Raw genomic sequence first — 27,113 nt, 5'->3', positions numbered from 1 at the left:
CCACAGATGTTTATTATAAGCTTTTGTTCACCCTCTTGTTTGCCTCCTAGCATTGCAGGCTAGGGCAACTGTAATATTAGACACTTAACACTGATTTTTTTTTTTCAATAAACACCATGCGGAGAGGGCTTTTTGCACTGAGTAAACTCTGAGTCAGGTCAGACAATGACAAGTGCTGAGAGTGGGGCTTTTCCAGGGAGCTTCCAGACAGATCAGAGAAGTACATTTCTTTGGGCTTTTTGGGGAGCTCCAAACCTGTACTGTCCCCCAATTGTTGCTAGTCTCCTGGTTGCTAGTTTGCACAGTCACACTTACTGTGGTTGCAAGGCTATTGTCTTTCAAGGCTACCATGGAGTTGGGAATGATTAGGTTAAAACACCATAAAGCTCACTGTTTTTACTGATACTCAGCCATTTTTCTTGAGTAAGCACTCCTTGGACTGTTGTGAGCCTTTGGATAACTTCTAGGGTTTTAAAAAAATTGATTTTTACTATATTTGCCACTGTTCCCATTGTTCTTGTGGAGAAGTAAATGTTAAAGGTCCTTATCCCACCATCTTTATTTTTAATTAGTATTTTCCCTTAAGACAGTTGAGACTGGAAGCATATGAAATTTCCCAGTGCCCAATGGAGAGGGGGCAGATTGAGTTTGGATGAGGAGGCTGTACAGAAAGGAACTGGAGACAAATTTTGCCCATTTACATTTCTTTGTTTAGTTTGTTATTGTAGCAATGTAATACAGAAATAGCCATAGAGTATATATAGGTGGAAATTACATTTAAAAACTCTTTATATAGCTTTCTATGAAGCTTTACTATTTGGTTTCCTGTTCCACTGAAGATGGGGGGAGAGTGAGCACATATTAGAGGATAATATATTAAGACAACTGGTAGAAAGAGAGAATATTTAAGTTTAAAAAGTAGATATAACAATCATCAGGTGCCAGTGTAGCACACTACATTACTTACTTTTCATAGGCTGTAGCTAAATCCAAATGAAAATGCTAATTTGTTCTCTGTATCCTTTGCTTTTCAAGACAGGAATGCCTAATATATTTTAGAAGGTTTTCTATCAAAAAACATAAAATGTTTAATGTTTGATAGTTAAAGTCATAGACTTCATTTACCTAGAGCATTTATGGCTAAGAAATATATATTCAAATGACATTGCTAATGGGATAGTGCTATATAACTGGTGACAAATTCTGTTGAGCAGAAATATTCTATAATAATCCAGCTCCCATAGCCCAAGGCTCCAGAATGGCCATAGAACCTGGCTGGCTCCTGTGAACCAGCCTCCAAGCCAGCTCCTGTGAACTCAGGCTCCCAATCTACCCCTGCTCTTGACTGGACCCAGATGCCAGACCAACCCCAGTGATTCCCAGTGCCTGGTCAGCCCCTGTGGACACAAGATCCAAGTTCACCCATGCAGGCATGACATCACCAAAGGAAATTAATAAAGCTCCAATGACCAGCCCTAAAGAAATAGAGATCTATGTACTTTCTGACAAAGTATTCAGAATAATCCACTTAAAGAAATTTGGTGAACTACAGGAAAACAAAGATAGACAACTAAATGAAATTAGGAAAACAATGCGTGAACAAAATAAGAAGTTCAACAAAGAAATAGAAACCATTAAAAAAACAAACAAACAAAAATCCTAGGGTCAATGAGTACAATAACTGAATTGAAGGTTCATTAGAAAGCTTCCATAGCAGACTCAACCAAGCAGAAGCAAGAATTGATTAACTAGAAAAAAAGTCATTTGAAATCATCCAGTTAGAGGAACCAAAAAAAGAGTGAAAAAGAGTGAAGGAAACCTACATGAAGTATGGGATACCATTAAAAGAATCTACTCATTATTAAAGTTCCAGAAGGAGAAGAGAGGGATAAAAAAAAAAAGGTGCAGAAAGCTTATTTAAAGAAATAATGGCTAAGAATTCTCAAATCTGGGGAAAGATTTGGACATCCATATTCCTGAAGCTAACAGGTCGCCCCAAAATTTCAGACCAAACTGGTCTTATCCAAGACACATTAAAATAAAACTGTCTAAAATCAAAGACAAAGAGAAAAATTTAAAAACACCAAGAAAAAAAAATCCTCACAATAAGGGAAACCCCATAAGGCTATCAGCAGATTTCTCAGCATAAACTTTGCAGCCCAGAAGAGAGTGGAATGATATATAAAAGTGCTGAAAGAAGAAAAACAAAACCTGCCAACCAAGAATACTTCACTGGCAAAGTTGTCTTTCAGAAATGAGGGAGAGATACTTTCCCAAACAAACAAAAGCTGATGGAGTTTATCACCACTAGACCTGCTTTACAAGAAACGCTGAAAGGAGTTCTTCAAGCTGAAATGAAAAGACACTAATTAGCAACATGAAAACATATGAAAAGATAAAACGTACTGGTAAAGGTAAGTATATAGTCAAATTCAGAACACTTTAATACTGTAATATGGTGATGTGTTCATTGTTTAACTCTAGAGTTTAAAATACAAAAGTACTAAAAATAACTATAGCTACAATATTTTGTTAATGAATACACAATATAAAAAGAGGTATTGTGACATCAAAAACATAAAATATGGGGCAAGGAGTAAATGGGTAGAATTTTGGGTATGTGATCAAATGGGTATGTGATCAAAGTTAAGTTGCTATCAACTTAAACTGTTATATCATTAAGATATTTTATGTAAGCCTCATAGTAACCACAAAGCAAAAACTTACAGGATATACACAAAAGATAGAAAGGAGGGAATCAGAGCATACCACATGGAAAATCATCAATTCACAAGGAAAGACAGGAAAAGAGGAAGAAAGGGACAAAGGAACTACAAATCAGCCAGAAAACAGTGAATAAGATGACATTATTAATCCTTACCTATCAATAATTACTTTAAATGTTAGTGGATTAAATTCTCCAGTCAAAAGGCACAGAGTAGTTGAATGGATTAAAAAACAAGACCCAACTATATACTGCTGATAAGCGACTCACTTCAGTTTTAAGGACACATGTAGACCTCAAGTGAAGGGATGGAAAAATATATTTCACACACATGGAAACCAAAAGAAAGCAAGAGTGTTCTTATATCAGACAAAGTAGACTTTAAACCAATAAATGTAACAAGAAACAAAGTTAATCATAATGATAAAAGAGTCAATTGATCATGAAGATATAATAATTGTAAATATATATGCATCCAACATCAGAGCACCTAAGCAAATGCTAACAGATCTGAAGGTGTAAGTAGACAATACAATAATAGTAGTGGAATTCAGTACCTCTCTCTCAACAATGGATAGATAATCCAGATGGAAGATCAATAAGAAAACATTGGGGGCTTCCCTGGTGGCGCAGTGGTTGAGAGTCCGCCTGCCAATGCAGGGGACACGGGTTCGTGCCCCGGTCTGGGAAGATCCCACATGCCGCAGAGTGGCTGGACCCGTGAGCCATGGCTGCTGAGCCTGCGCGTCCAGAGCCTGTGCTCCGCAACGGGAGAGGCCACAACAGTGAGAGGCCCGCGTACCACAAAAAAAAAAAAAAAACGAAAACATTGGATGTGAGCTATACGTTAGACCAAATGGACTTACCAGACCTATACAGAACATTCCTACCAACAACAGCAGAATGCATTCTTCTCAAGCACACATGGAACATTCTCCATGTGTGATTGATCATATATTAGGTCACCACAAAACCTTAGAATATCTAAGAACATTAATTATACCAAATATCTTTTCCAACCAAAATGGTATGAAACTAGAAATCAATAACAGGAGGAAAACTGGAAAATTCCTAAATGTGTGGAAATTAAACAACACACTCCTGAATAAACAAAGGGTCAAAGACGAAATCAAAAGAGGAATCTAAAAATAGCTTGAAAGAAACACAAATGGAAACACAACACACTAAAACTTATGGGATGCAACAAAAGCAGTTCTAAGAGGGAAGTTTATAATTATAAATGCTTACATTAAGAAAAAGAAAGATTACAAATAACCTAACTTTAAAACTCAAGGAACTAGAAGAACAACAAACTAAGCCCAAAGTTAGAAGATGGAAGGAAATAGAGATCAGAGCAGAAATGAGCAAAATATAAACCAGAAAGACAATAGAAAAAAATCAATGAAATGAAAAGCTGTTTTTTTTTAAAAAAGATAAACAAAATTGACAAACCTTTAGCTAGCCTAAGAGTAAAAGGTAGAATTCTCAAACAAATAAAGTCAGAGATGAAAACAGAGACGTAACAGCTGACATCACAGAAATACAAAGGATCATAAGAGACTACTGTGAACCTTATTATGCCAACAAATTGAATAACATAGAAAAACATTTTTAGAAATATGCAGTGTAGCAAGACAGAATCATGAAGAAATAGAAACTTTGAACAGACCAATAACAGTAAAGAAATTGAATCAATAATCAGAAACCTTTCAACAGAGAAAATCCTGGGACCAGATGGTTTCACTAGTGAATTCTACCAGATATTTAAAAATTAACACCAATCCTTTTCAAACTCTTCTAAAAAAATTAGAGAGGAGGGAACATTCCCAAATTCATCTTACAAGGCCAGCATTACACTGATAACAAGCCAGACTAAGGACACCACAAAACTATAGACTAATATCCCTGTTGAATATAGATGCAAAACTTCTCAACAGAATACTAGCAAACTAAATTCAACAGCATATTAAAAGGATCATACACGATGTTCAAATAGGATTATCCCTGGAATGCAAGGATGATTTAACATATGCAAATCAATAAATGTGATACACCACAGTAATGGAATAGAAGATAAAAATCATTTGATCATCTCAATAGGTGCAGAAAAAGCATTTGACAGAATTCAACATTCTTTCATGATAAAAACTCTCAACTGAATTGAGTATAAAAAGAATGTACCTCAACATAATAAATGCCATATATAATAAAACCACAGCTAACATCATACTCAATGGTGAAAGCTTTAAAGCTTTCCCACTAAAATCAGGAATAAGACAAGAGTGCCCACTTTTACCACTTCCATTCAACATAATACTGGAAGTCCAAGCCAGAGCAATTAGGCAAGGAAAAGAAATAAAAGCCATCCAAATTTGAGAGGAAGAAGTAAAATTGTCTCTGTTTGTAGATGATATGATCTTACATATAGAAAATCCTAAAGAATCCACCAAAAAACTGTTGGAACTAATCAACAAATTCCCTAAAGTTGCAGGGTACAAAATGAAAATACAGAGATCAGTTGTGTTTCTATACACTAGCAACAAAATATCTGAAAAAGAAATAAAAAATACAATTTAATTTACAATAATGTCGAAACCAATAAAATAGTTAGAAATAAATTTAACCAAGGAGGTGAAAGATCTGTACACTGGAAATTACAAGACATTGAAGAGGAAACTGAAGAAGACACAAGTAAGTGGAAAGATATACCACGTTCATGGATCAGAAGAATTAATATTGTTAAAATGAACATACTACCTAAAGCCATCTATAGATCCAATGCAATCCCTATTAACATTTCAATGGCATTTTTCACAAAAATAGAAAAAAAATCCTAAAATTTCTAAGGAACTACAAAAGAACTTGGGCAGCTGAAGCAATCCTGAGAAAGAACAAAGCTGGAGGCATCATACCACCTGATTTCAAGAGAAGAAAAGGGAACCCTTGTACACTGTCAGTGGAAATGTAAGTTGGTGCAGCCACCATGGAAAACAGTATAAAGTTTCCTTAAAAAATTAAAAACAGAACTACCATATGATTTGGCAGTCCCACTTCTGGGTATACCTTCAGTATCTGTGGGGGATTGATTCCAGGACCCCTTGCATTTACCAAAATCCATGAATACTCAAGTCCCATATTTGGTTCTCTGTATCCTATGGGTTTCAAATCTGTGGATTCAACTAACCCTGGATGGAAATTTCAGTACATAGTTGGTTGAATTTGCAGGTGTGGAACTCTTGAATACAGAGGGCTGGTTATATTTATTGAAAAAGAAAATCTATGTCAAAGTGGATCCACACAGTTCTAACCCAAGTTGTTCAAAGCTCAACTATATATCCAAAGGAAATGCAATCAGTATCTCAAAGAGATATCTGCACTTCCAAGGCAATTGCCAAGGCATGGAAAAACTTGTGTCCATCTATGGATGAATGGATAAAGATGTGGTATATTTTCACAATGGAATATTATTCAGCTTTAAAAAAGAAGGAAATCCTGCCTTTTGTGACAACATAGATAGACCTTGAGAGCACTGTGCTAAGTGAAATAAGTCAGAGAAAGACAAATACTGTATGTTTTCACTTATATATGGAATCTATAAAAACAAGCTCATAGAAATAGAGAGTACATGGGACTTCCCTGGTGGCGCAGTGGTTAAGAATCTGCCTTCCAATGCAGGGGACACGGGTTCAATCCTTGGTCTGGGAAGACCCCACATGCCGCAGAGCAACTAAGCCCATGTGCCACAACTACTGAGCCCATGCGCCACAACTACTGAAGCCCACGCACCGCAACTACGGAACCCACGCGCTGCAACTACTGAAACCCGCACGCTCTAGGGCCCATGTGCTGCAACTACTGAGCCCGCATGCTGCAACTACTGAAGCCTGTGCATCTAGAGCCCATGCTCTGCAACAAGAGACGCCACTGCAATGGGAAGCCTGTGCACTGCAACGAAGAGTAACCCCTGCTTACCACAACTAGAGAAAGCCTGCTCACAGCAATGAAGACCTAATGCAGCCAAAAATAAATGAAAAATAAATAAATAAATAAATAAAATTTTTAAAAAGAGAAAAAAGTAAAGAGTAGAATGGTGATTACCTGGGACTGTGAGGTAGAGGAAATGGGGGGATGTTGGCCAAAGGGTATAAACTTCCAGTTATAAGATGGGTAAGTTCTGGGCATCTAATATACAGCACAGTGACTATAGGTAACGGTACTGTATTATGTATTTACAAGTTGTTAAGAGAGTAAATCTTAAATGTTATCACCACAAAAAAGATAATTATTTGAGGTGATGGTTATGTTGATGGATGTGTTAACTAAACTTATTGTGGTAATCATTTCACAATATATACATGTGTCAAATCATCACATTGCACACCTTAATTTTATATATGTTATATGTCAATTATATCTCAGTAAAGCTGGGAAAAAAGAGACATTAGATTAAAAAGTAAAGAGATTTTTATAGAGTTTGTAATAATATTTCAATTGGTTCATTAATTGTGACAAATGTACAATACTAGTGTAACAGTAGAGGAAACTAGTTGTGGCATATATGTGAACTCCCTGTACTATCTTTGCAACTTTTTTGTAAATATAAAAGGGTAGACTACATTTGACCCTTGAACAATGCAGGGGTTGGGGCACCAACCCTCCCCGCAGTTGAAAATCCAAGTATAGCTTTACAGCCATCCCCCTGTATCCATGGTTTTGCATCTGGGGATTCAACCAACTGAGGATCGTGTAGTACTGTAGTATGTATTTAGTGAAGAAAATCTGCTTATGAGTGGACCCACACAGTTCAAACCCCTGTTGTTCAAGGGTCAATTGTATTCTAAAATAAAAATTTTATTGAAATAAAGAAAATATTTAAGATGACTGTATCCCATTTGAGTTACAGGTCCTCTCTCAGAAAAAAGGATTGATGTGCTGAGACTCCTAGATAAAAAATAATTTCTAGCTAGCTAGTCACATACATAAATATTTCTATAGATATTTCTATAAATGTCTTTTCAGTAGTGTTGAATCAAGTTGCTCTTAGAATACTAGCCATTTAATACAAATGCAATTAGCCATTTTGATATTAAAAGTTTGCTATTTCTTTATGCAGTGTACTGGCAGGTTACAATGGTACCATCTTTGCATATGGACAAACAGGCAGCGGTAAGACATTCACCATCACAGGTGGGGCAGAGCGCTACAGTGACAGAGGCATTATCCCAAGGACACTGTCATACACTTTTGAGCAATTACAAAAGGTATGAAGCTTTAAGTTCATTTTATATTTGATATATTCAGCAGAAATTTATTGTGGGTGGAAAATTTATCATGACATTTTGTTATATTATACCTAAATGAGAAAATATTATGTAGTAACTCTGGCGTTTACATTTGAGGAAAGTTTGGGATTTTGCTGAAGAGGTGAAAATCCAGAAGGTGCTTCTCATTAAAGGGGATGCTGCTTCAGCAAAGGCTCAAAGGGTGTTTGTTCTGATACACCCATGGAGGTTAAAACACATTTTACCAACTTTTATATTTGTCATTAAGAAATTGAAGAATATCCTCTTGCCAAAATGGACCTTTGTTTTAGCTACTAAAGCACTGAATAGGATAATGTGGTTGTACTTTTTCACACTTTTAATGGAAGCCCAGAGGAATTTACCACAGTAAAAATCCTATTGCAATTAATATTATTATAAAGAGGAGTTTCCTATCTATATTATATGCATCATTTATTGTGTGGTTCCAAATGCCTGTTGCTTTATCAGGATTTAATAGAACTAACAATGTAGGTATCTCTATCCCCATTTTATAGTTGGGAAGACTGAGTCTTGGGTTATATTTATTTTTCTCTGCATCCTCATAAGTAGCTGATCTGGAGCTTCCATCCCAGGTCTGTGTGATGCCAAACTCTGTGCTTTTTAACCACTACGTACCCTGCCTCTGGGTATCAGACTGGCTTTATTTTAATGGTTGTATTTAAACAAATTCTACATAATGAGTCACTTAACTTCTCTGGGTTTCAGTTCTGCCCTCTGTGAAAGTAGGGACTAAATTGTACTAGAGGATCTCCAGCGTCCCTACTAGTTCCAACAATTCTTTGGTTGTAGCAATTCTGTATAACAAATGTCCTAACTAGGTCAGTGTAACAGTCTTTCCAAAATATCTCAACTGTATGCTGCTTGCATTCTGAGTTGCAAAGATGAGAAGTTGCTGAGATCTGCATAATTCTAATTTCCACCCATAAAGTAGCAATTACCCATTAGTTCAGCTCATCACTCACTAGTGCAAACATGCCAGCTTTGCATGCCAGAAAATTTGGAAAAGCAAGGATAGCGTATAGTGTATATGTTGGATCCAAATCCTTTCTTTTCACTTACTCATTTATTTCTGACATTAGCTGTTCTGTTTTGTTCCCAGATTTCGCCAACTGGGAGTATAATTTCTAATAGTTTTTGTTGCTGTGGCCTAATGTGGGAGCGTGCTGTCTTGGGAAAATCATTGAAGTTGGTGCAGGCCAACCTGGTTCTAAGTGCACTACTTACAGGATGTGGCCTTGGGCAGTTCCTTAATGTCTCAGGCTTGTGGAGTAGCTGTGAGAGTTGAATATACTGTATTTAAAGATATTGTTCAGTTCCTGGCACATAGGAGATGCTCAAAAAGTGATAGTTATTACTATAGCCATTAATATCCATATATATATGCGTGTGGCCAAATGATTGCTGAACAATTTCAAAGAACCCTTTGAAACTCAGAACAAATGAAGCTAATTCCCCTGATTAAGTTAAACAGAATAAACAAATTCTTTCCTAACAGAAAATCTATTTGTCTCTTTTTAAATTTTGTCTATGTTTACCAAAATACAGTTTTAAAGGTCTAAATATCTCCCAAGTACCTACCATCTGTTGGGCTCATTATTTTATATCTGTTTGTCATTGACATTACTCTAAACCCCATTTCATTCTGAATGATTCTAAATAACTTCTTGGTTTGGAGAGAGCCCATCAGATCAGCTTATAGCCAGGACAACTCCTTGTAGATGAACAGATTAACACAATGGGGCACAACACATTAGTTATAACCCGACTGAGCTATGGCGAAACAAGTCAGAGGCAACTTTGAAGTTCTTCATAAAGTGTGTCCTCATTGTTTAGCTGAAAAATGCTGACAGGTACTCAGATGCCCCCAGTTGATCGCTTTAGATGACACATGGTGCCCTCCAGAATCCTTAAAGGAAATATTTGACTTATGCAACGTATTTATTTCAAGATAAACTAAGAACTAGTGCATACTGGGTCCTAAAATGCCCGTGAGTTTGATAGGAGCACATTTGCAAAGATTTTAAAAGAAGAAAATTGATTCCATTTATTTTAGAAATCACTGCTCATTATTTTTGAGTATTGTGAGGTTCATACTTGTTTGGGGGCAAGAGAAAAGGCTGTCTGCAGCAAACATGTGTGTTACATTACCGTCTGGCAGTCCTAAAGAGTAAAAAAGGAGTAATAAGGAAAGGTAGCTGCCACATAGCTCAGTGAATTTTAAGTGTGTATTCCAATAAAAGCCCAGAAAATGCAGAAGCCAGAGGAGCCAAAGGCATTATCCCTATCATCTCTGGGCAATGGACTTGCCATTTTCCTGACTTTTTATTATTTCTTCTAGTTTCTGAAAGACGAGAGTTTCTCCACTGCTGATGAACGTAGAAGTTGGCTGTTCTTTTTGCCTTTCTCTCCCTTTCCTTTTGTATTCACATACTGAATTCTCTATTTGGAGGCTTTCAGAAATAATAATAAAAATAATAATAACAGCAATAATAATAACATCAGCAACAGCAATGATTTATTGGTGCCTATTAGCAGGCCACACATTTTTGGTAGGATTTAAAATACAGAACCTTATTCCTCTGTCACAACAGTTCTGCCATATTCTAAAGGTTATTATCCCCAATTTCATGATTAAACAACTGAGGTTAAGGGTGCAGGATCACTCAGTTATAAAGGCAGATCCAGTGTTCTAACCCAGTTTTGTCTGATGCTAAGATGAACTCATAAACGTATGCTAAAATCTCAAACCATAATCTGTGGGATATTTCACATATGTTCAGATAAGTTTTAGAAATACATTGTTTTAAACAGGATCTCAGGATGTTGCTGAGTGATTCCCCATGGGCTTTAATTTGCTCCGAGAATCTTTCAGAGATGGACAGTATGCATGCTGATCATGGAACATTTTTTTCCACAAGTGTTTTAAGTAATATTTTAGGAAACACTGGATTAGACTAAAGGCCACTCAGAGTCTGTCTAGTATTTGTGGTCTCTGATTCCTGCACTAATTCAAGCTATAATCCCCCAAATTATGCTGATATGATGCCATTACTAAATGAGGATACTTTAGTAATGATAGACTGTTGATAGGTCTATCAATATAATTGATAGACCGTTTGTCAGCATAAGCATCCAGAGTCACCCACATCAACAGGCTTTCTGGCATTTGGTTGGGAAAAACTTGATTAGTAAAGATTCAGTCCATGCTCTCACCTTCACAGAACACCAAACATGGAATTTCAGCTGTAGCTTGAGTGTTTTACTACAGTCATGTGCTGGCTGAGAGCTGCCTTAGTTTTTCATGTATTATTTCATTTTTATGAAATGGTAGTATCTTTATTTGGATAGTTTGAGACATTTTAGGACCAGAGAATCATATTCGTTTTAATCTGAAGAATGCCGAGGGAGTCGTTATCTAGTTTCTTCACCTTAATGAGTGTGGAAACAGAGGCCTGACTTGGTAGGGGCTCAGAGCTAGTATGACTAGCATTCCAGCTTTGGATTTGCAGGCCACTGTTCTCTCCTCCATCTCTGTGACTTGGTCTTCTCCTTCTTTGAATAACACCTGTCAAATGGATTGTCTTGGATATAGATGAGAATCCTTTCTGTGAATATCCACTCTGACAATCTGCCGACCTTCTTGCCCGAAGACACAAATATATTCTCCTCTTATCAGTAGCAAGACTCTAATATTTGCAGAAATGGAAGCATTTGTGTTTTGGGGGAAACAAGAAGTGCTATTATTGATATTTGGTATTGAAAAAGTGAGCTTGGAATTTTCTCGAGACCTGAAAAAATTCCCTGTTTTTTTCCATCTCAGAGGGAGTGGGTCCTTTTTGTCTGTTGGCAGAACTGAGAGTAGGACCAGTCACCTTGACTTTTATCCTGATTACACTGATGCCTATATTATTGCATTTCAACAATGACCCACAGAAAATACCTCTCCCTAACCAACAGTTGGATATCCCTAATTTGCCACTTGGGCAAGGAAAATTAACCCAACAGGTAAGGTATAGGTAGTGAGCTGTTAATGTCCACTCTTACTGTTACCTGATTGATCTAAACTATTTATGTTCCCTGGAATTCACTTTCCATATCTATTTATTGTCTGTTATCTATTTGTCATTGGAAATTTGAACATTAGAGAAGTTAAAAAGGAATTATGATTGAAGATGGTAACTCTTGGGCTACTGAAATTTTTAAACTGAAGTAAGAATTCTGTGTTCTGTTCTTTTTTCTGTCTGGAAAGTAAAAAATGGTGTGTTATACAGTTCTGCAACCAAGTTGGCTCATTTTAAGTGTATATTGACTTTTTATGTATAATGTGGAACTAATAAAAAATAACAGACTGAAGTTGCTTGTAATCATGGGTGTTGGCCATTGGGGGAAAAAAAAGCCTCATGCATATGGTAACTGGCAACTTGAAAGTGTCACGAACTGCAAATGTAAACCATACAAAGTGAGAGAGTGAAGGAGGGAAACTGTGAGGAAACTAGTGATAAATGTGTTCATCTTTCTCTAAGCCGAATCGTGATTTATAGCCATTTAATAATGTCTTTCTCTTTCCCAATCAGGACAGCAGCAAAATATATACAACGCACATTTCCTATTTGGAAATCTACAATGAATGTGGTTACGATCTATTGGATCCAAGACATGAAGCCTCCAGTTTGGAAGATTTGCCGTGAGTAGCAGAACAACAAAGAATGGGGGAAAATTACTTTCAGATGTTCCCTTCATTTGTTTTCTTTGAAACTTTGTATGTTTCTGGTCTCAATCATAATTAACAAATACTGGATAACAGAATCTTTTTGCAATATAGTGGATATTTTTTTCAGTTACAACAAATAGACAGTAGTGATGGGACCCAAAACTGCTTGAAATTCATTTCTTGAGACAATCTTTTTTGGAGTCGGCACGAACAAATGCAGTGAATGATCTCGGAGAGTGGGCGCTGAGAGGATTGATGGGATGTGACAGAACTACTTGGCTCTTGCCACATGAAACCCTTTTACTCCTCTAGTTGTGGCCTTTCTCTGAAGAAGGTATTCAAATTAGCAATAAAAGAATCTGAAAGAGAGAAAATAAAACTCTAAGTGTTCCCCAAACGCTTCTCTGCTGTTATTGACTAATGTTGACACGCATTTGCTCAGATTGGCACTGATGGTTTCATAACTGAAATGTAAATAGAGTCTTCAGAGCTTATCTCTTAATGGAATAGGTTACTCTGCAAGCATGTATATAACATTACTCGCTGCTTGTTTGAATATTTGCCTAAATTATACATATATTCATTAGTAACAATTCATATTGTTATTGTCCAGACATCTTCAGAATGTTGGTAGAGCCAAGAAAATGCATTGTAATATTTTTCTTATTAAATATTCTAAAGCAGTTTCAAGTATATATGAATCCTCTACCAAAAAGGTCAACAACCATTTGCTTAGTTTAATTTGCAAAGGAAACAAGAAGAGATAATAAAGAAAATAGGTTATATAACCTTTATATACATTCTTCTGTTAATGTTAAGAGTTTTTACGTCTCATCTTTTTTATGCTAACAGTATTTACTAGAGGGAGTTAGAAAAGGGGATTATTGTTGGCACTCTTAATATGTGTATAAAAGTTAAGAGAAAGGAAAGATTACTGACTCCATGGAAGAAATTGATTTTAAAGAAGCTATTGGAAATAACTTTATGAAAAGGAAGCACTTTCCTCATGGGAAGGATAGAAACAGCAGCATTAAATACATAAAGGCCATGTGTTGAGGAGTCATGTGAAGTAAAAGCAGAAAGGCCAACTGAAGCCAGCTTTTTTTTTTTTAATTAGTTAATTAATTTATTTATTTTTGGCTGTGTTGGGTCTTCGTTTCTGTGCGAGGGCTTTCTCTAGCTGTGGCGAGCGGGGGCCACTCTTCATCGCGGTGCGCGGGCCTCTCACTGTCGCGGCCTCTCTTGTGGAGCACAGGCTCCAGACGCTCAGGCTCAGTAGTTGTGGCTCATGGGCCTAGTTGTTCCGCAGCATGTGGGATCTTCCCAGACCAGGGCTCGAACCCGTGTCCCCTGCATTGGCAGGCAGATCCTCAACTACTGCGCCACCAGGGAAGCCCCTGAAGCCAGCTTTTGAGGGATTTGAATGACAGGCTTTTGGTGTGAGATTGGTCTTCATTCTAATAGGCTTCTTAATTAGTTTTCTAGCCTCCAGTCTAACCTGTATACCTCTAGGCTAACCTTTGTTTAAAATCATTTTTAACAAGTCATATCTACACGGAAGAGCTTGATAGCTTGTTTAGTAACAATCCAGAAATGAAGAGCTTGGCTATGATGAACATGGAGGAGAGAGAAATCTGAGGGATATGCAATAAATAAATAGAAAGAAGGGAAGGAAGGAAGGAAGAGAGAGAGGGAGAAAGATAGGAAAGGAAAAAAAGAAAGACTGAAAGAAAGATTATGCCTAGCACCTTGGACTTGATTGGTTTTGCAAAGAAGGTGAATCACAGCAAGTTGCTGCTCTAGTCATTTTACTGACTGAGGAGACGAAGCTCAGAGAGGTAGGACTTGCCCAGGGTTTCAAAACTAATTGGTTAATGGTAGAACAAGGATTAAAACCAGATACTCGGGCTTCCCTGGTGGCGCAGTGGTTGAGAGTCCGCCTGCCGATGCAGGGGACACGGGTTCGTGCCCCGGTCCGGGAGGATCCCACATGCCGCGGAGTGGCTGGGCCCGTGAGCCATGGCCGCTGAGCCTGCGTGTCCGGAGCCTGTGCTCCGCAACGGGAGAGGCCACAACAGTGAGAGGCCTGCATAGCGCAAAAAACAAAACAAAACAAAACAAAAAACCAGATACTCTCACTCTCATGCCAGAATAGCAAAAATAGCTTCAAGATTTTACCACGGGGACCTAGAGAATTAAGGAGTCATTGACCTAAAACGGAGATTTCCATTAGAAAACTTGAGTGGGTGGTGGTGATGCATTTCACATATATAATTGGGTGTCTGAGAATACTGCAGCAGATGTTTACATTTACATACATTGCTCAGAGGAAAGAAGTATGCCTTAATTGCATTGGTAATCTCTCTTCCACCTATGCCAAAGTAAGTCCTTAATATTTTTAGAAAATATCTGTTAAATTGAAACTATGACGGAGACTTTCTGAAGATGAGAGTGTAAAGGGAGAGCAACATGAGCCCTGTGAGTCTGAGTCTAATTGATATAATTAGGTGCAGCCTAACTATGGGAAGAGAAAAGTCCTTTGACCTCTAAGAGAGGTAGTGTGATATAGAGAAAAGAGCACTTGATTAGAAGAAGTCAGGAAATTTGGGTTCTAGCCCCAAACCTGCAATCTTAGATAATTTTTTTCACTTTTCTGGGTTTCTTTTTGTGTGTAAAATGTGGACATTGAATTATATAATATTTAACAACCATCCAACCTCCAATGTCTAGAGTTCAAAGATTAGTGACCTCATAGGATAGGATTTATTTGGTGGCTCTTCTCCCCTTTACAAAAGAATAAGAAGTGATCTAGATATTTTCTATTGTCCTGCTAGAAATACCCTTAAGCCACTTTTTTTTTTAACATCTTTATTGGAGTGTAATTGCTTTACAATTGTGTGTTAGTTTCTGCTGTATAACAAAGTGAATCAGCTATACATATATCCCCATATCTCTTCCCTCTTGCGTCTCCCGCCCTCCCACCCCCGCATCCCACCCCTCTAGCTGATCACAAAGCACCAAGCTGATCTCCCTGTGCCATTCGGCTGCTTCCCACTAGCTATCTATTTTACATTTGGTAGTGTGTATAAGTCCATGCCACTCTCTCACTTCATCACAGCTTACTCTTCCCCCTCCCCATTTCCTCAAGTTCATTCTCTACATCTGCATCTTTATTCCTGTCCTGCCCCTAGGTTCATCATAACCTTTTTTTTTTAATTCCATATATATGTGTTAGCATATGGTATTTGTTTTTCTCTTTCTGACTTACTTCACTCTGTATGACAGACTCTGGGTCCATCCTCCTCACTACAAATAATTCAATTTTGTTTCTTTTTATGGCTGAGTAATATTCCATTGTATATATGTGCCACATCTTTTTTATCCATTCATCTTTTGATGGACACTTAGGTTGCTTCCATGTCCTGGCCATGGTAAATAGAGCTGCAATGAACATTGTGGAACATGACTCTTTTTGAATTATGGTTTTCTCAGGGTATATGCCTAGTAATGGGATTGCTGGGTCATATGGTAGTTCTATTTTTAGTTTTTTAAGGAAATTCCATACTGCTCTCCATAGTGGCTGTATCAATTTACATTCTCACCAACAGTGCAAGAGGGTTCCCTTTTCTCCACACCCTCTCCAGCATTTATTGTTTGTAGATTTTTCATGATGGCCATTCTGACTGGTGTGAGGTGATACCTCATTGTAGTTTTGATTTGCATTACTCTAATGATTAGTGATGTTGAACATCCTTTCATGGGTTTGTTGGCAATCTCTGTATATCTTCTTTGGAGAAATGTCTATTTAGGTCTTCTGCCCATTTTTGGGTTGGGTTGTTTGTTTTTTTGATATTGAACTGCATGAGCTGCTTGTAAATTTTGGAAATTAATCCGTTGTCAGTGGCTTCATTTGCAAATATTTTCTCCCATTCTGAGAGCTGTCTTTTCGTCTTGTTTATGGTCCCATTTGTTTATTTTTGTTTTTATTTCCATTTCTCTAGGAGGTGGGTCAGAAAGGATCTTGTGATTTATGTCATAGAGTGTTCTGCCTATGTTTTCCTCTAAGGGTTTTATAGTGTCTGCCCTTACATTTAGGTCTTTAATTCATTTTGAGTTTATTTTTGTGTATGGTGTTAGGAGGTGTTCTAATTTCATTCTTTTACATGTAGCTGTCCAGTTTTCCCAACACTACTTATTGAAGAGGCTGTCTTTTCTCCATTGTATATTCTTGCCTCCTTTATCAAAAATAAGGTGATCATATGTGCGTGGGTTTATCTCTGGGCTTTCTATCCTGTTGCATTGATCTATATTTCTGTTTTTGTGCCAGTACCCTACTGTCTTGATTACTGTAGCTTTGTAGTATTGTCTGAGGTCTGGGAGCCAGATTCCTCAAGCTCTGTTTTTCTTTCTCAAGATTGCTTTGGGTATTCAGTGTCTTTTGTGTTTCCATACAAATTGTGAAATGTTTTGTTCTACTTCTGTGAAAAATGCCATTGGTAGTTTGGTAGGGACTGCACTGAATCTGTAGATTGCTTTGGGTAGTATAGTCGTTTTCACAATGTTGATTCTTCCAATCCAAGAGCATGGTATATCTCCCCATCTGTTTGGATCATCTTTAATTTCTCTCATCAGTGTCTTATAGTTTTCTGCATACAAGTCTTTTGTCTCCTAGGTAGGTTTTTTCCTAGGTATTTTATTCTTTTTATTGCAATGGTAAATGGGAGTGTTTCCTTAATTTCTCTTTCAGATTTTTCATCATTAATGTATAGGAATGCAAGAGATTTCTGTGCATTAATTTTGTATCCTGCTACTTTACCAGATTCATTGATTAGCTCTAGTAGTTTTCTGGTAGCCTCTTTAGGATTCTCTATGTATAGTATCATGTCATCTGCAGACAGTGACAGCTTTACTTCTTCTTTTCTAATTTGGATTCCTTTTATTTCTTTTTCTTCTCTGATTGCTGTGGCTAAAACTTCCAAAACTATGTTGAATAATAGTGGTGAGAGTGGACACCCTTGTCCTGTTCCTGATCTTAGTGGAAATGGTTTCCCTTTTCACCATTGAGAAAAATGTTGACTGTGGGTTTGTCATATATGGCGTTTATTATGTTGAGGTAAATTCCCTCTGTGCCTACTTTCTGGAGGGTTTTTATCATAAATGGGTGTTGAATCTTGTCAAAAGCTTTTTCTTCATCTATTTAGATGATCATATGTTTTTTTCCTTCAATTTGTTAATATGGTGTATCACATTGATTTGCGTATATTGAAGAATCCTTACATTCCTGAGATAAACCCCACTTGATCATGGTGTGTTATCCTTTTAATGTGCTCTTGGATTCTCTTTGCTAGTAATTTGTTGACGATTTTTGCACCTATATCCATCAGTGATATTGGCTTGTAGTCTTTGTGACATCTTTGTCTGGTTTTGGTATCAGGGTGACGGTGGCCTCGTAGAATGAGTTTGGGAGTGTTCCTCCCTCTGCTCTATTTTGGAAGAGTTTGAGAAGGATAGGTGTTAGCTCTTCTCTAAATGTTTGATAGAAACCACCTGTGAAGCCATCTGGTCCTGGGCTTTTGTTTGTTGGAAAATTTTGAATCACAGTTTCAATTTCAGTGCTTGTGATTGGTCTGTTTATATTTTCTATTTCTTCCTGGTTCAGGCTCAAAAGGTTGTACTTTTCTAAGAATTTTTCCGTTTCTTCCAGGTTGTCCATTTTATTGGCATATAGTTGCTTGTAGTAATCTCTCACGATCCTTTGTATTTCTTTTTTTTTTTTTAATCTCAAACTTATTTTTTTTTTTAGTTTCTGCTTTATAACAAAGTGAATCAGTCATACATATACATCTGTTCCCACATCCCTTCCCTCTTGCATCTCCCTCCCTCCCACCCTCCCTATCCCACCTCTCCAGGCAGTCACAAAGCACCGAGCTGATCTCCCTGTGCTATGCGGCTGCATAGATCCTTTGTATTTCTGCAGTGTCAGTTGTTACTTCTCCTTTTTCATTTTTAATTCTATTGATTTGAGTCTTCTCCCTTTTTTACTTGATGAGTCTGGTGAACGGTTTATCAATTTTGTTTATCTTCTCAAAGAACCATCTTTTAGTTTTATTGATCTTTGCTGTTGTTCCCTTCATTTCTTTTTCATTTATTTCTGATCTGATCTTTATGATTTCTTTCCTTCTGCTAACTTTGGGTTCTTATTGTTCTTCTTTATCTAATTGCTTTAGGTGTAAGGTTAGGTTGTTTATTTGAGATGTTTCTTGTTTCTTGAGGTAGGATTGTATTGCTATAAACTTCCCTCTTAGAACTGCTTTTGCTGCATCCCATAGGTTTTGGGTCGTCGTGTTTTCATTGTCATTTGTTTCTAGGTATTTTTTTATTTCCTTTTTGATCTCTTCAGTGATCTCTTCGTTATTAAGTAGTGTATCATTTAGCCTCCCTGTGTTTGTATTTTTTACAGATTTTTTTTCTGTAACTGATATCTACTCTCATAGCATTGTGGTTAGAAAAGATACTTGATACGATTTCAATTTTCTTAAATTTACCAAGGCTTGATTTGTGACCCAAGACATGATCTATCCTGGAGAATGTTCCATGAGCACTTGAGAAGCAAGTGTATTCTGTTGTTTTTGGATGTAATGTCCTATAAATATCAATTAAGTCCATCTTGTTTAATGTATCATTTAAAGCTTGTGTTTCCTTATTTATTTTCTGTTTGGATGATCTGTCCACTGGTGAAATTAGGGTATTAAAGTCCCCTACTATGATTGTGTTACTGTAGATTTCTCCTTTTATGACTGCTAGCATATATTGAGGTGCTGTTTGCCTTATGTATTGAGGTGCTCCTATGTTGGGTGCATAAATATTTACAATTGTTATATCTTCTTCTTGGATTGATCCTTTGATCATTATGTAGTGTCCTTCTTTGTCTCTTGTAATAGTCTTTATTTTAAAATCTATTTTGTCTGATATGAGAATTGCTACTCCAGCTTTCTTTTGATTTCCATTTGCATGGAATATCTTTTTCCATCCCCTCACTTCCAGTCTGTATCACGGGACCCTGGCAGTGGCGGGCTGCACAGGCTCCCAGGAGGGGAGGTGTGGATAGTGATCTGTGCTTGCACACAGGCTTTTTGGTGGCTGCAGCAGCAGCCTTAGCATTTCATGCCCGTCTCTGGGGTCCGCACTGATAGCCGTGGCTCGCGCCCGTCTCTGGAGCTCGTTTAGGCAGTGCCCTTAATCCCCTCTCCTCGCTCATCCTGGAACAATGGTCTCTTGCCTCTTAGGCAGTTCCAGACTTTTTCCCAGACTCCCTCCCGGCTAGCTGTGATGCACTAGCCCCCTTCAGGCTGTGTTCATACAGCCAACCACAGTCCTGTCCCTGGGGTCTGAGCTCCGGAGCCGGAACCTCAGCTCCCAGCCCCCACCAGCCCTGGCGGGTGAGCAGAGAAGCCTCTCGGCCGGTGAGCGCTGGTTGACACCGATCCTCTGTGCGGGCATCTCTCCGCTGTGCCCTCTGCACCCCTGTTGCTGCACTCTCCTCTGTGGCTCGGAAGCTTCCCTCCCCGCCCACCCCTGTCTCTGCCAGTGAAGGGGCTTCTAGTGTGTGGAAACCTTTCCTCCTTCACAGCTCCCTCCCAGAGGTGCAGGTCCCATCCCTATTCTTTTGTCTCTGTTTTTTCTTTTTTCTTTTGCCCTACTCAGGTACGTGGGGAGTTTCTTGCCTTTTTGGAAGTCTGAGGTCTTCTGCCAGCATTCAGTAGGTGTTCTGTAGGCGTTGTTCCACATGTAGATGTATTTCTGATGTATTTGTGGGGAGGAAGGTGATCTCCACGTCTCACTCCTCCACCATCTTGAATCGGGCACCTTAAGCCTCTTGAGAGCAAGGACAAAGCCTTAATTCACTGTGTGTCTGCATTTTCCAGTGTGCCTGGCATTTAGTAGTGGTTCTCAATGTTGGTCAGATTGTCTCTAGAGCTGGTGCCAGCTTTCTGTCTTAAACTACTCCTCCTTCTTTAGTAGCTTTGTCCTCTTGTTGGAGAATGAGTTCACTGACTCAAGTCAGAAGTGCCCTCAGTTACAAAACAGATGTTTTCAATGAACTACCACACACACACACACACACACACACAAACACACACATACAAAAGCGGTTTGAAAGATTTGCTTATCTTACATTTCAGACTATAATTACATGACAACAAATCTCATTAAAAATAAAAATGAGAAAATTCTCATTAAGAAAAAAGATTCCCATATGCCAGGACTATGGCCTGTTTACTTTATATATATTCAATAGTATAAAATTCCAAAACAACTCAATAGCTGCATAGTCTTTTGGTGTGGGGATAATGGGATTTGACTGGTATTGAGTCTGCTAGTTTTCTGGGGATTTTAGAGGATTTGCCTTTCATTAAGGTATAAAGCAATTCTTTATAATGGGGTGCAACTTTTGCTATACCTGGATTGGATTAAGAGTATGCACTGTTAATCTGGTTTCACACACTTTTGAACTGGGACAAGCTCTCACTCTGAAATCCTATCAGTTAGGTTGACTGGCTTTATTTGTTGTGAGCTGGAAAGTCCTAAGCACTCTGAATACCATCCAAAAGCAGTAGGCAAAATGTCTGTTGACCTTGGTTCTCTCCTGCAGTCATCGATTTGAGGGACAATGACAATATACACATTTGATTCCTTCCACATTCTTAAACTTGGCTTAACCATGTAAAATGGAATTCAAGGTCATTTTGATATTGTACAATAATAGCCTCGGTAACAGGTTCCTTACCACTGAGCAACACAGCTTCCCCCAAATCACATGATGGATGTTCTTGTTTTTCCCACATGTACTCTGCCTTTTCTGTTTCTTCTTCTCTTATATTCTAATGAGTTCTACCTCTCTGCCCTTGCAGAAGTGTATGCCTATTGACTACCTGTAGACTTTGTATACAAGCTGTCAGGGCACCAAGCTAAAGTCAGTCACTTTTTGCAATTATTGCTCTAGTTATTTGGCAATAAGTTTTTAGATACAAGACCAAAGCATGATCTGTGAAAGAAAAAATACATAAGTTGAATTCATTAAAATTCAAAACATCTGCTCTCTGAAAGACACTGTCAATAGAATAAAAAGACAAACCAGAGACTTAGAGAAAATATTTCCAAACACATATCTGATAAAGGACTTGTATCCAACACATTCAAAGAACTCTTAAAACTCAACAAGAAAACAACTCAATTAAGAAATGAGAAAAAGATCTGAAGAGACACCTCACTGAAGAAGATATGTAGATGGTAAATAATTATATGAAAAGATGCTCAACATCTTCTGTCATTAAAGAATTGTAGTTAAAACAGAAGATACGTTTTAAAATTTTTAAACTGGCAATACCAAATGCTAACAAGAATGCAGAACAACTGGAACTCTCATTCATTGCTGGTGGGAATGCAAAATGGTACAGCCACTTTGGAAGACAGTTTCCAATTTCTTACAAAACTAAGTATAGTCTTACCATATGATCTAGCAGTCATACTCCTAGGTATTTAACTGAGCTGAAAATTTATAACAGCACAAAAACCTACCCACAAATGGTTATACCAGCCTTATTCATAATTGCCAAAAAACCAAAAGCAACCAATATATCCCTCAATAGGCAAATAGAAAACAAACCATGGTACATCCATGCAGTGGAATATTATTTGACAATAAAAACAAATGAGCTACTAAACCACAGAAAGACATGGAGGAACCTTAAATGCATATTGCTAAGTGCAAAAGCCAGTATGAAAAATCTATACACTATACGATTCCAACTGTATGACATTCTGGAAAAGGCAGAATTATTGATACAGTAAAAGATCAGTGGTCGCCAGTGGTTGAAGAGGGTTGCCAGGAATAGAGGGGTGAATAGGTGAAGCACAGAGGATTTGGGGGCAGTGAAACTATTATATATGATACTGTAATGGTGGGTTCATAACTTCATGCATTTGTCAAAACCCATAGAATTTACAACACAGAGTGAACCCCGATGTAAACTATGGATGTTTAAGTTTAATAAAACAGCAATTACAAAAAGGAATGAACTATTGATACACTTAACAACTTGGATGAATCTCCAGGGAACTATGCTGAGTGAAAAAAGCCAATCCCAAAAGGTAATATCCTTTGTGATTTCAATTTTGTAATATTCATTAAATGGCAGAATTAGAGAAGTAGATAACAGATTAGTGGTTGACAGGAGTTAGGGAGGGAAGTAGGAATGTTTATATGAGTCCAGTGATGGATCCTTGTAGTGAAGGAGTCTTCTGTATCTCGACTGTGGCTGCAGATACACACAACTATCAAAATGCATAGAACTAAAGCACATACACACACGTGAGCATAAGCAAAACTGGGACATCTGAACTAAATCAGTGGATTGCATCAATGCCAATGTCCTTGCTGTGATATTTTAATATCGTTTTACAAGATGTTACCATTGGGAAAAACCGGGTAATGGGTACATGGGATCTCTCTGCATTATTTCTTACAGCTGCATGTAAATATACAATTATCACAAAAAATAATTTTAATTTAAAACAGTAAGTGTCTATATTTTTATCTATAGACATATATATGCATATACACATGTGTGTGTTAAAGCTATTCTGCATTTAGTAATTTAAATGAAAATAGAACTTCTACTTTTGAAAGCTCATTATGTCATATGCTATAAAGGGAATATAGTTAGAATCTAAGTATGTCTCATGAAGTAAAACAGTATAACTACTGGTCTTAACCATAGGGAAAATAGTCACCTTACTTTAGTATAATTTTAGTATTCCTAAATAGGGATGCATATTCCATTTAAGGTTCCAAAGACAGTCATGGTTATTACTGTTTTAAAAAAAAGTCAGTAAAATCTAGTGTTCAGTATTGAAATCTTGTCTGTGTTGTGATTTTTAAATAATTTGTCATCAAAGGAGAAAAAGTTGACAGATGTTAAATTTAATTCACCATATTTCTAAGACCTACTGGATATAAAACACTGCTAAGTGCCATAGGAGTTACAGAAGTGTTTGCGTTCCTGGCTTATAGCCTAGTCATGTGGAATCACTCATGTATTTAGCAAACATTTATTGAGGTCCAACTTGGTTCCACACACTATGCTAGGCACTGAGCTTACTAACATAGTCTTTGCCTTCCTGGAACTCATAGCACAGTGGATAAAAATAGTACAAAATAGCATAAAGTGGAATATGAAAATCATAAGAGAGGTGCAAAGAATGACAAGGGCTTAAAGGAGAAAGAAATCACATCAGGTCAAGCAAACAGGAAAGGACTCATAGAGAAGATGGTGTGTGAAATAGCCCTTGAGGGAAGGGCTAGGACTTGGAGCAGTGAAGTGTGGCATTCACGTGGAAACAAAGGTAGGGAAGTTGCAAAGCGTAGAGCTTGTTCTGTGACAGTTAATAAATCTGTTCAGCAGGAACCCAGTAAGGGAGTAGGTGAGAACATTAAGATTGGAAAGGTATGAAAGCAAGGATTTGGCAGACAAGATCTAGCCCTTGGAGATTTTTATTCCAGGGCACAGCATGACTGGAACTACCTTTCAGGAAGAAAAATCGGTCAGTAGTGTACAGGACAGGAATGAGATGGATGGAGGTCAGAGTGAGCCCAGAGCATTGTGGGAAGTTATTAGGACCATTCAGGTGGCAGTAGGAGTAAGGAGGGGCAAAATTGGAAGATGTTATAATCCGGTGGCTCTAAATTTAACTACGTGTAAGAAGCACCTGGAATGACTGTTAAAAATGCAGATTCCTGGCCTCCACCTCCAGAAGATTCAATTATGTCTGAATAAGCATCCCAGGTGCTTCTAACGCAGGTGGTCTGCCTTAATCCCTTCACTCATCCACCTGGGGAAAGTTTTTTTTAGAGGTACCAGGGAAAACCTCTCATTTAAGGAAGTGAGTATCATTGTTACAGAGTCTAAGCTCGTACTGCTCGCCAATAATTGCGAGACGAGTTTTATCGGGGCAAGGAATAATGACTTTATTCGGAAAGCCGGCAAACCGAGAAGATAGTGGGCTCATGCCCCAAAGAACCATCCTGCCTGAGTTAGAGTTCAGGCTCCTTTTATACTAAAAGGGGAGGGAGTAAAGTCTAACACTTCCTGATTCCCATCAGCCTCCGGAGGAGATGTGTTAATTTCTTCCTCCCTGCAGTCATTCATGGGTGGGTCTGGTCAGGATGTTTCCTGTGAGCTAAACAAAGGTATTTTAGCGTAATGCTCATTACCTGGGAAGCAGGCTTCCCGGAGATGGGCCATTATGTATACTTTAAGCTTATAGGCAACATCCCTTTAGTGATTAACTTGTAGTAGAATACAAAAGCTTCTTCCCTGTTACTTCATAATACATGTTTTATGGGTGACCAAACTAAGGTTCACATAGATTGTGTGATATTTCCTCAAAATTCCGTGTCTGCCAAGAGATAGGATATCAACCTCGGTCAGTCAAACATTAGAGCTGGGGGTGATGGTGCTCTTGCCTGGAAGATCCATTTTTATCCTGGTTTTCCATCTGAGCTCTGAGCCGACTGTGGTTTCTGGGCTTCTTCAGGCCCTGGGAGCCTCTTGTGTGAGCCAAAGCTTTGAGTCCAGTGCAGCTCTGTCTGTTGTGTGTCAGACACTCTGCAAGGCTGAGAGTATCTGTTCCTGACCTCAAAGGTCTCTCATCTAGTAGAACAGACCCATAAACTGATCATTTTCATCTTACATAGTAAGTGGCAAGATGCCTTGGGTTCTCTGAGGACACTGATTTGAACCTGGGGTTCAGAGAAGACTAGAGGAAAACTCTGCCACATTACAGTCTCCAACCTCACCTGGGCCCTCAGCCTGCTAAGCAATATCTTCATGTTCCCAGAACTTTTTCTCTCACGCCTCACAATAATTATGTCAAACGTATGTCTCTGTAGTCGAGAACTACCTGTCCCAGTTCTCTCCGATGCCAATTGTATCCTTACCTCAGAGAATATGGAAGTTGTCAGACATGAATTCCCTCAACTTCCTGCCTTCCTCCCTTTTTCCCTATCACCTGTGTTCCTCTCATCTCAGGAAACTCTGTCCTTTTGAAAGTTAGTCCTTCCACTTATGCTCTGGACACTCCTTGCATCAGTACCAAATATGTTTTGTTTGGTCTACACATTTTATGTTTAAAAATTTTGAAGTTACTGCCTTTAGATGAAACATGAATCCTTCAATTCTTATACCTACCTACTGCATTACACTTTTCATTTGTGTCATTTTTCTGGCCCCAGTTAGCAGTTGAGATTTCTGGGCCTGTAAGCACAGATCTCAAAGTTAAAACTAACTCCAGCCTTTTCTTCAACTGAGTCAATTACTGACACAGCTGGGAGGCAACCTCTCGAGAAGCTGGGGGTGCTGTCCTGCAGGATTATCTGAACAAGTGACCAGTAACCAGTGATGGTCAGTCATACCCTGTGTGACGAATGGGCCAGGGAGTATGTTCCTGGAAAAAATGGAGCATTGCAAATGACCATGGTAGAGGAAAAGAGAACTTTTCCAGCCTGAAACTGACACACTTCTACCCAAAGCCTGTCCCACTAGAGTAATAACAAGGGGAAAGCTGTTTCCTCTACTCTGAATGGCCAGTTAAAAAGAGATCATTCTCAATATCAGAAATGTCTTAGATAGAAGGTTGTCTTAGTGTGGCTACCATAACAAAATACCATAGCCTGGGTGGCTTAAACAGCAGATGCTTATTTACCACAGTTTTGGAGTCTGGGAAGCACAAGATTAAGGTGCTGGCAGATTTGATTCCTGATGAAAGCTTTCTTCCTAGCTTGCAGGATGTCTGTCTTCTCTCTGTGTTCTCTCCTGGTAGAAAGAGAGAGAGAGAGAGAGAACCTTTGCTTCTCAAAGATTCATCCCCGAATACCATCACATTGAGGATTAGGCTTCGACATATGAATTTTCTGTGGGGCGGGTGGTGGTGTAGGGGGCACAAACATTCAGTTCATACAGAGGTGTTAGCTTTCACCACCCGTTGCCTAATATGTGATGAGTAAAAGGATGGGAGAAACAGCTGCAGTATTTTCCTTCATATATCTGGAATGTAAAAATATATCTGTGATTTCAGGGGTTTTAGTCACATGAGATTAATTAATGACATGAAAAACATTGTCACCTCAGTCTATTCCATTTTCCTCGTGCTTTGTATATAAACAACTGCATACAATTTCTTTTCCTGAGATTAAGAAGTGAAATGCACTTTTAAAATTATGTATTGATATGGATTTGGGGATGTTTTTTAACTTATTGTCCAGTCCTTGTAATTGCTGTATGAATTGTTTGAT

At 38.1% G+C, this 27,113-nt stretch overlaps 1 protein-coding gene across 1 annotated transcript in view; it reads left to right on the top strand.

The window, feature by feature from the left end:
* The window catches only part of KIF6 (kinesin family member 6), a gene marked incomplete at its 3' end in the record, with an annotated part of 412,258 nt that overhangs the window by 78,891 nt on the left and 306,254 nt on the right, over positions 1 to 27,113 (top strand). The window contains exons 5-6 of the mRNA XM_079712640.1: positions 7,839 to 7,986; positions 12,624 to 12,733. Coding sequence (XP_079568766.1) covers positions 7,839 to 7,986; positions 12,624 to 12,733 — 258 coding nt within the window. The remainder of the gene's footprint in view (positions 1 to 7,838; positions 7,987 to 12,623; positions 12,734 to 27,113) is intronic.

Source organism: Hyperoodon ampullatus, assembly GCF_949752795.1.
Source record: "Hyperoodon ampullatus genome assembly, chromosome: 10".
NCBI lineage: Eukaryota > Metazoa > Chordata > Mammalia > Artiodactyla > Ziphiidae > Hyperoodon > Hyperoodon ampullatus.
The sequence above is the reverse complement of the archived record's forward strand: the minus strand, read 5'-3'. Positions and strand labels throughout refer to the sequence as shown.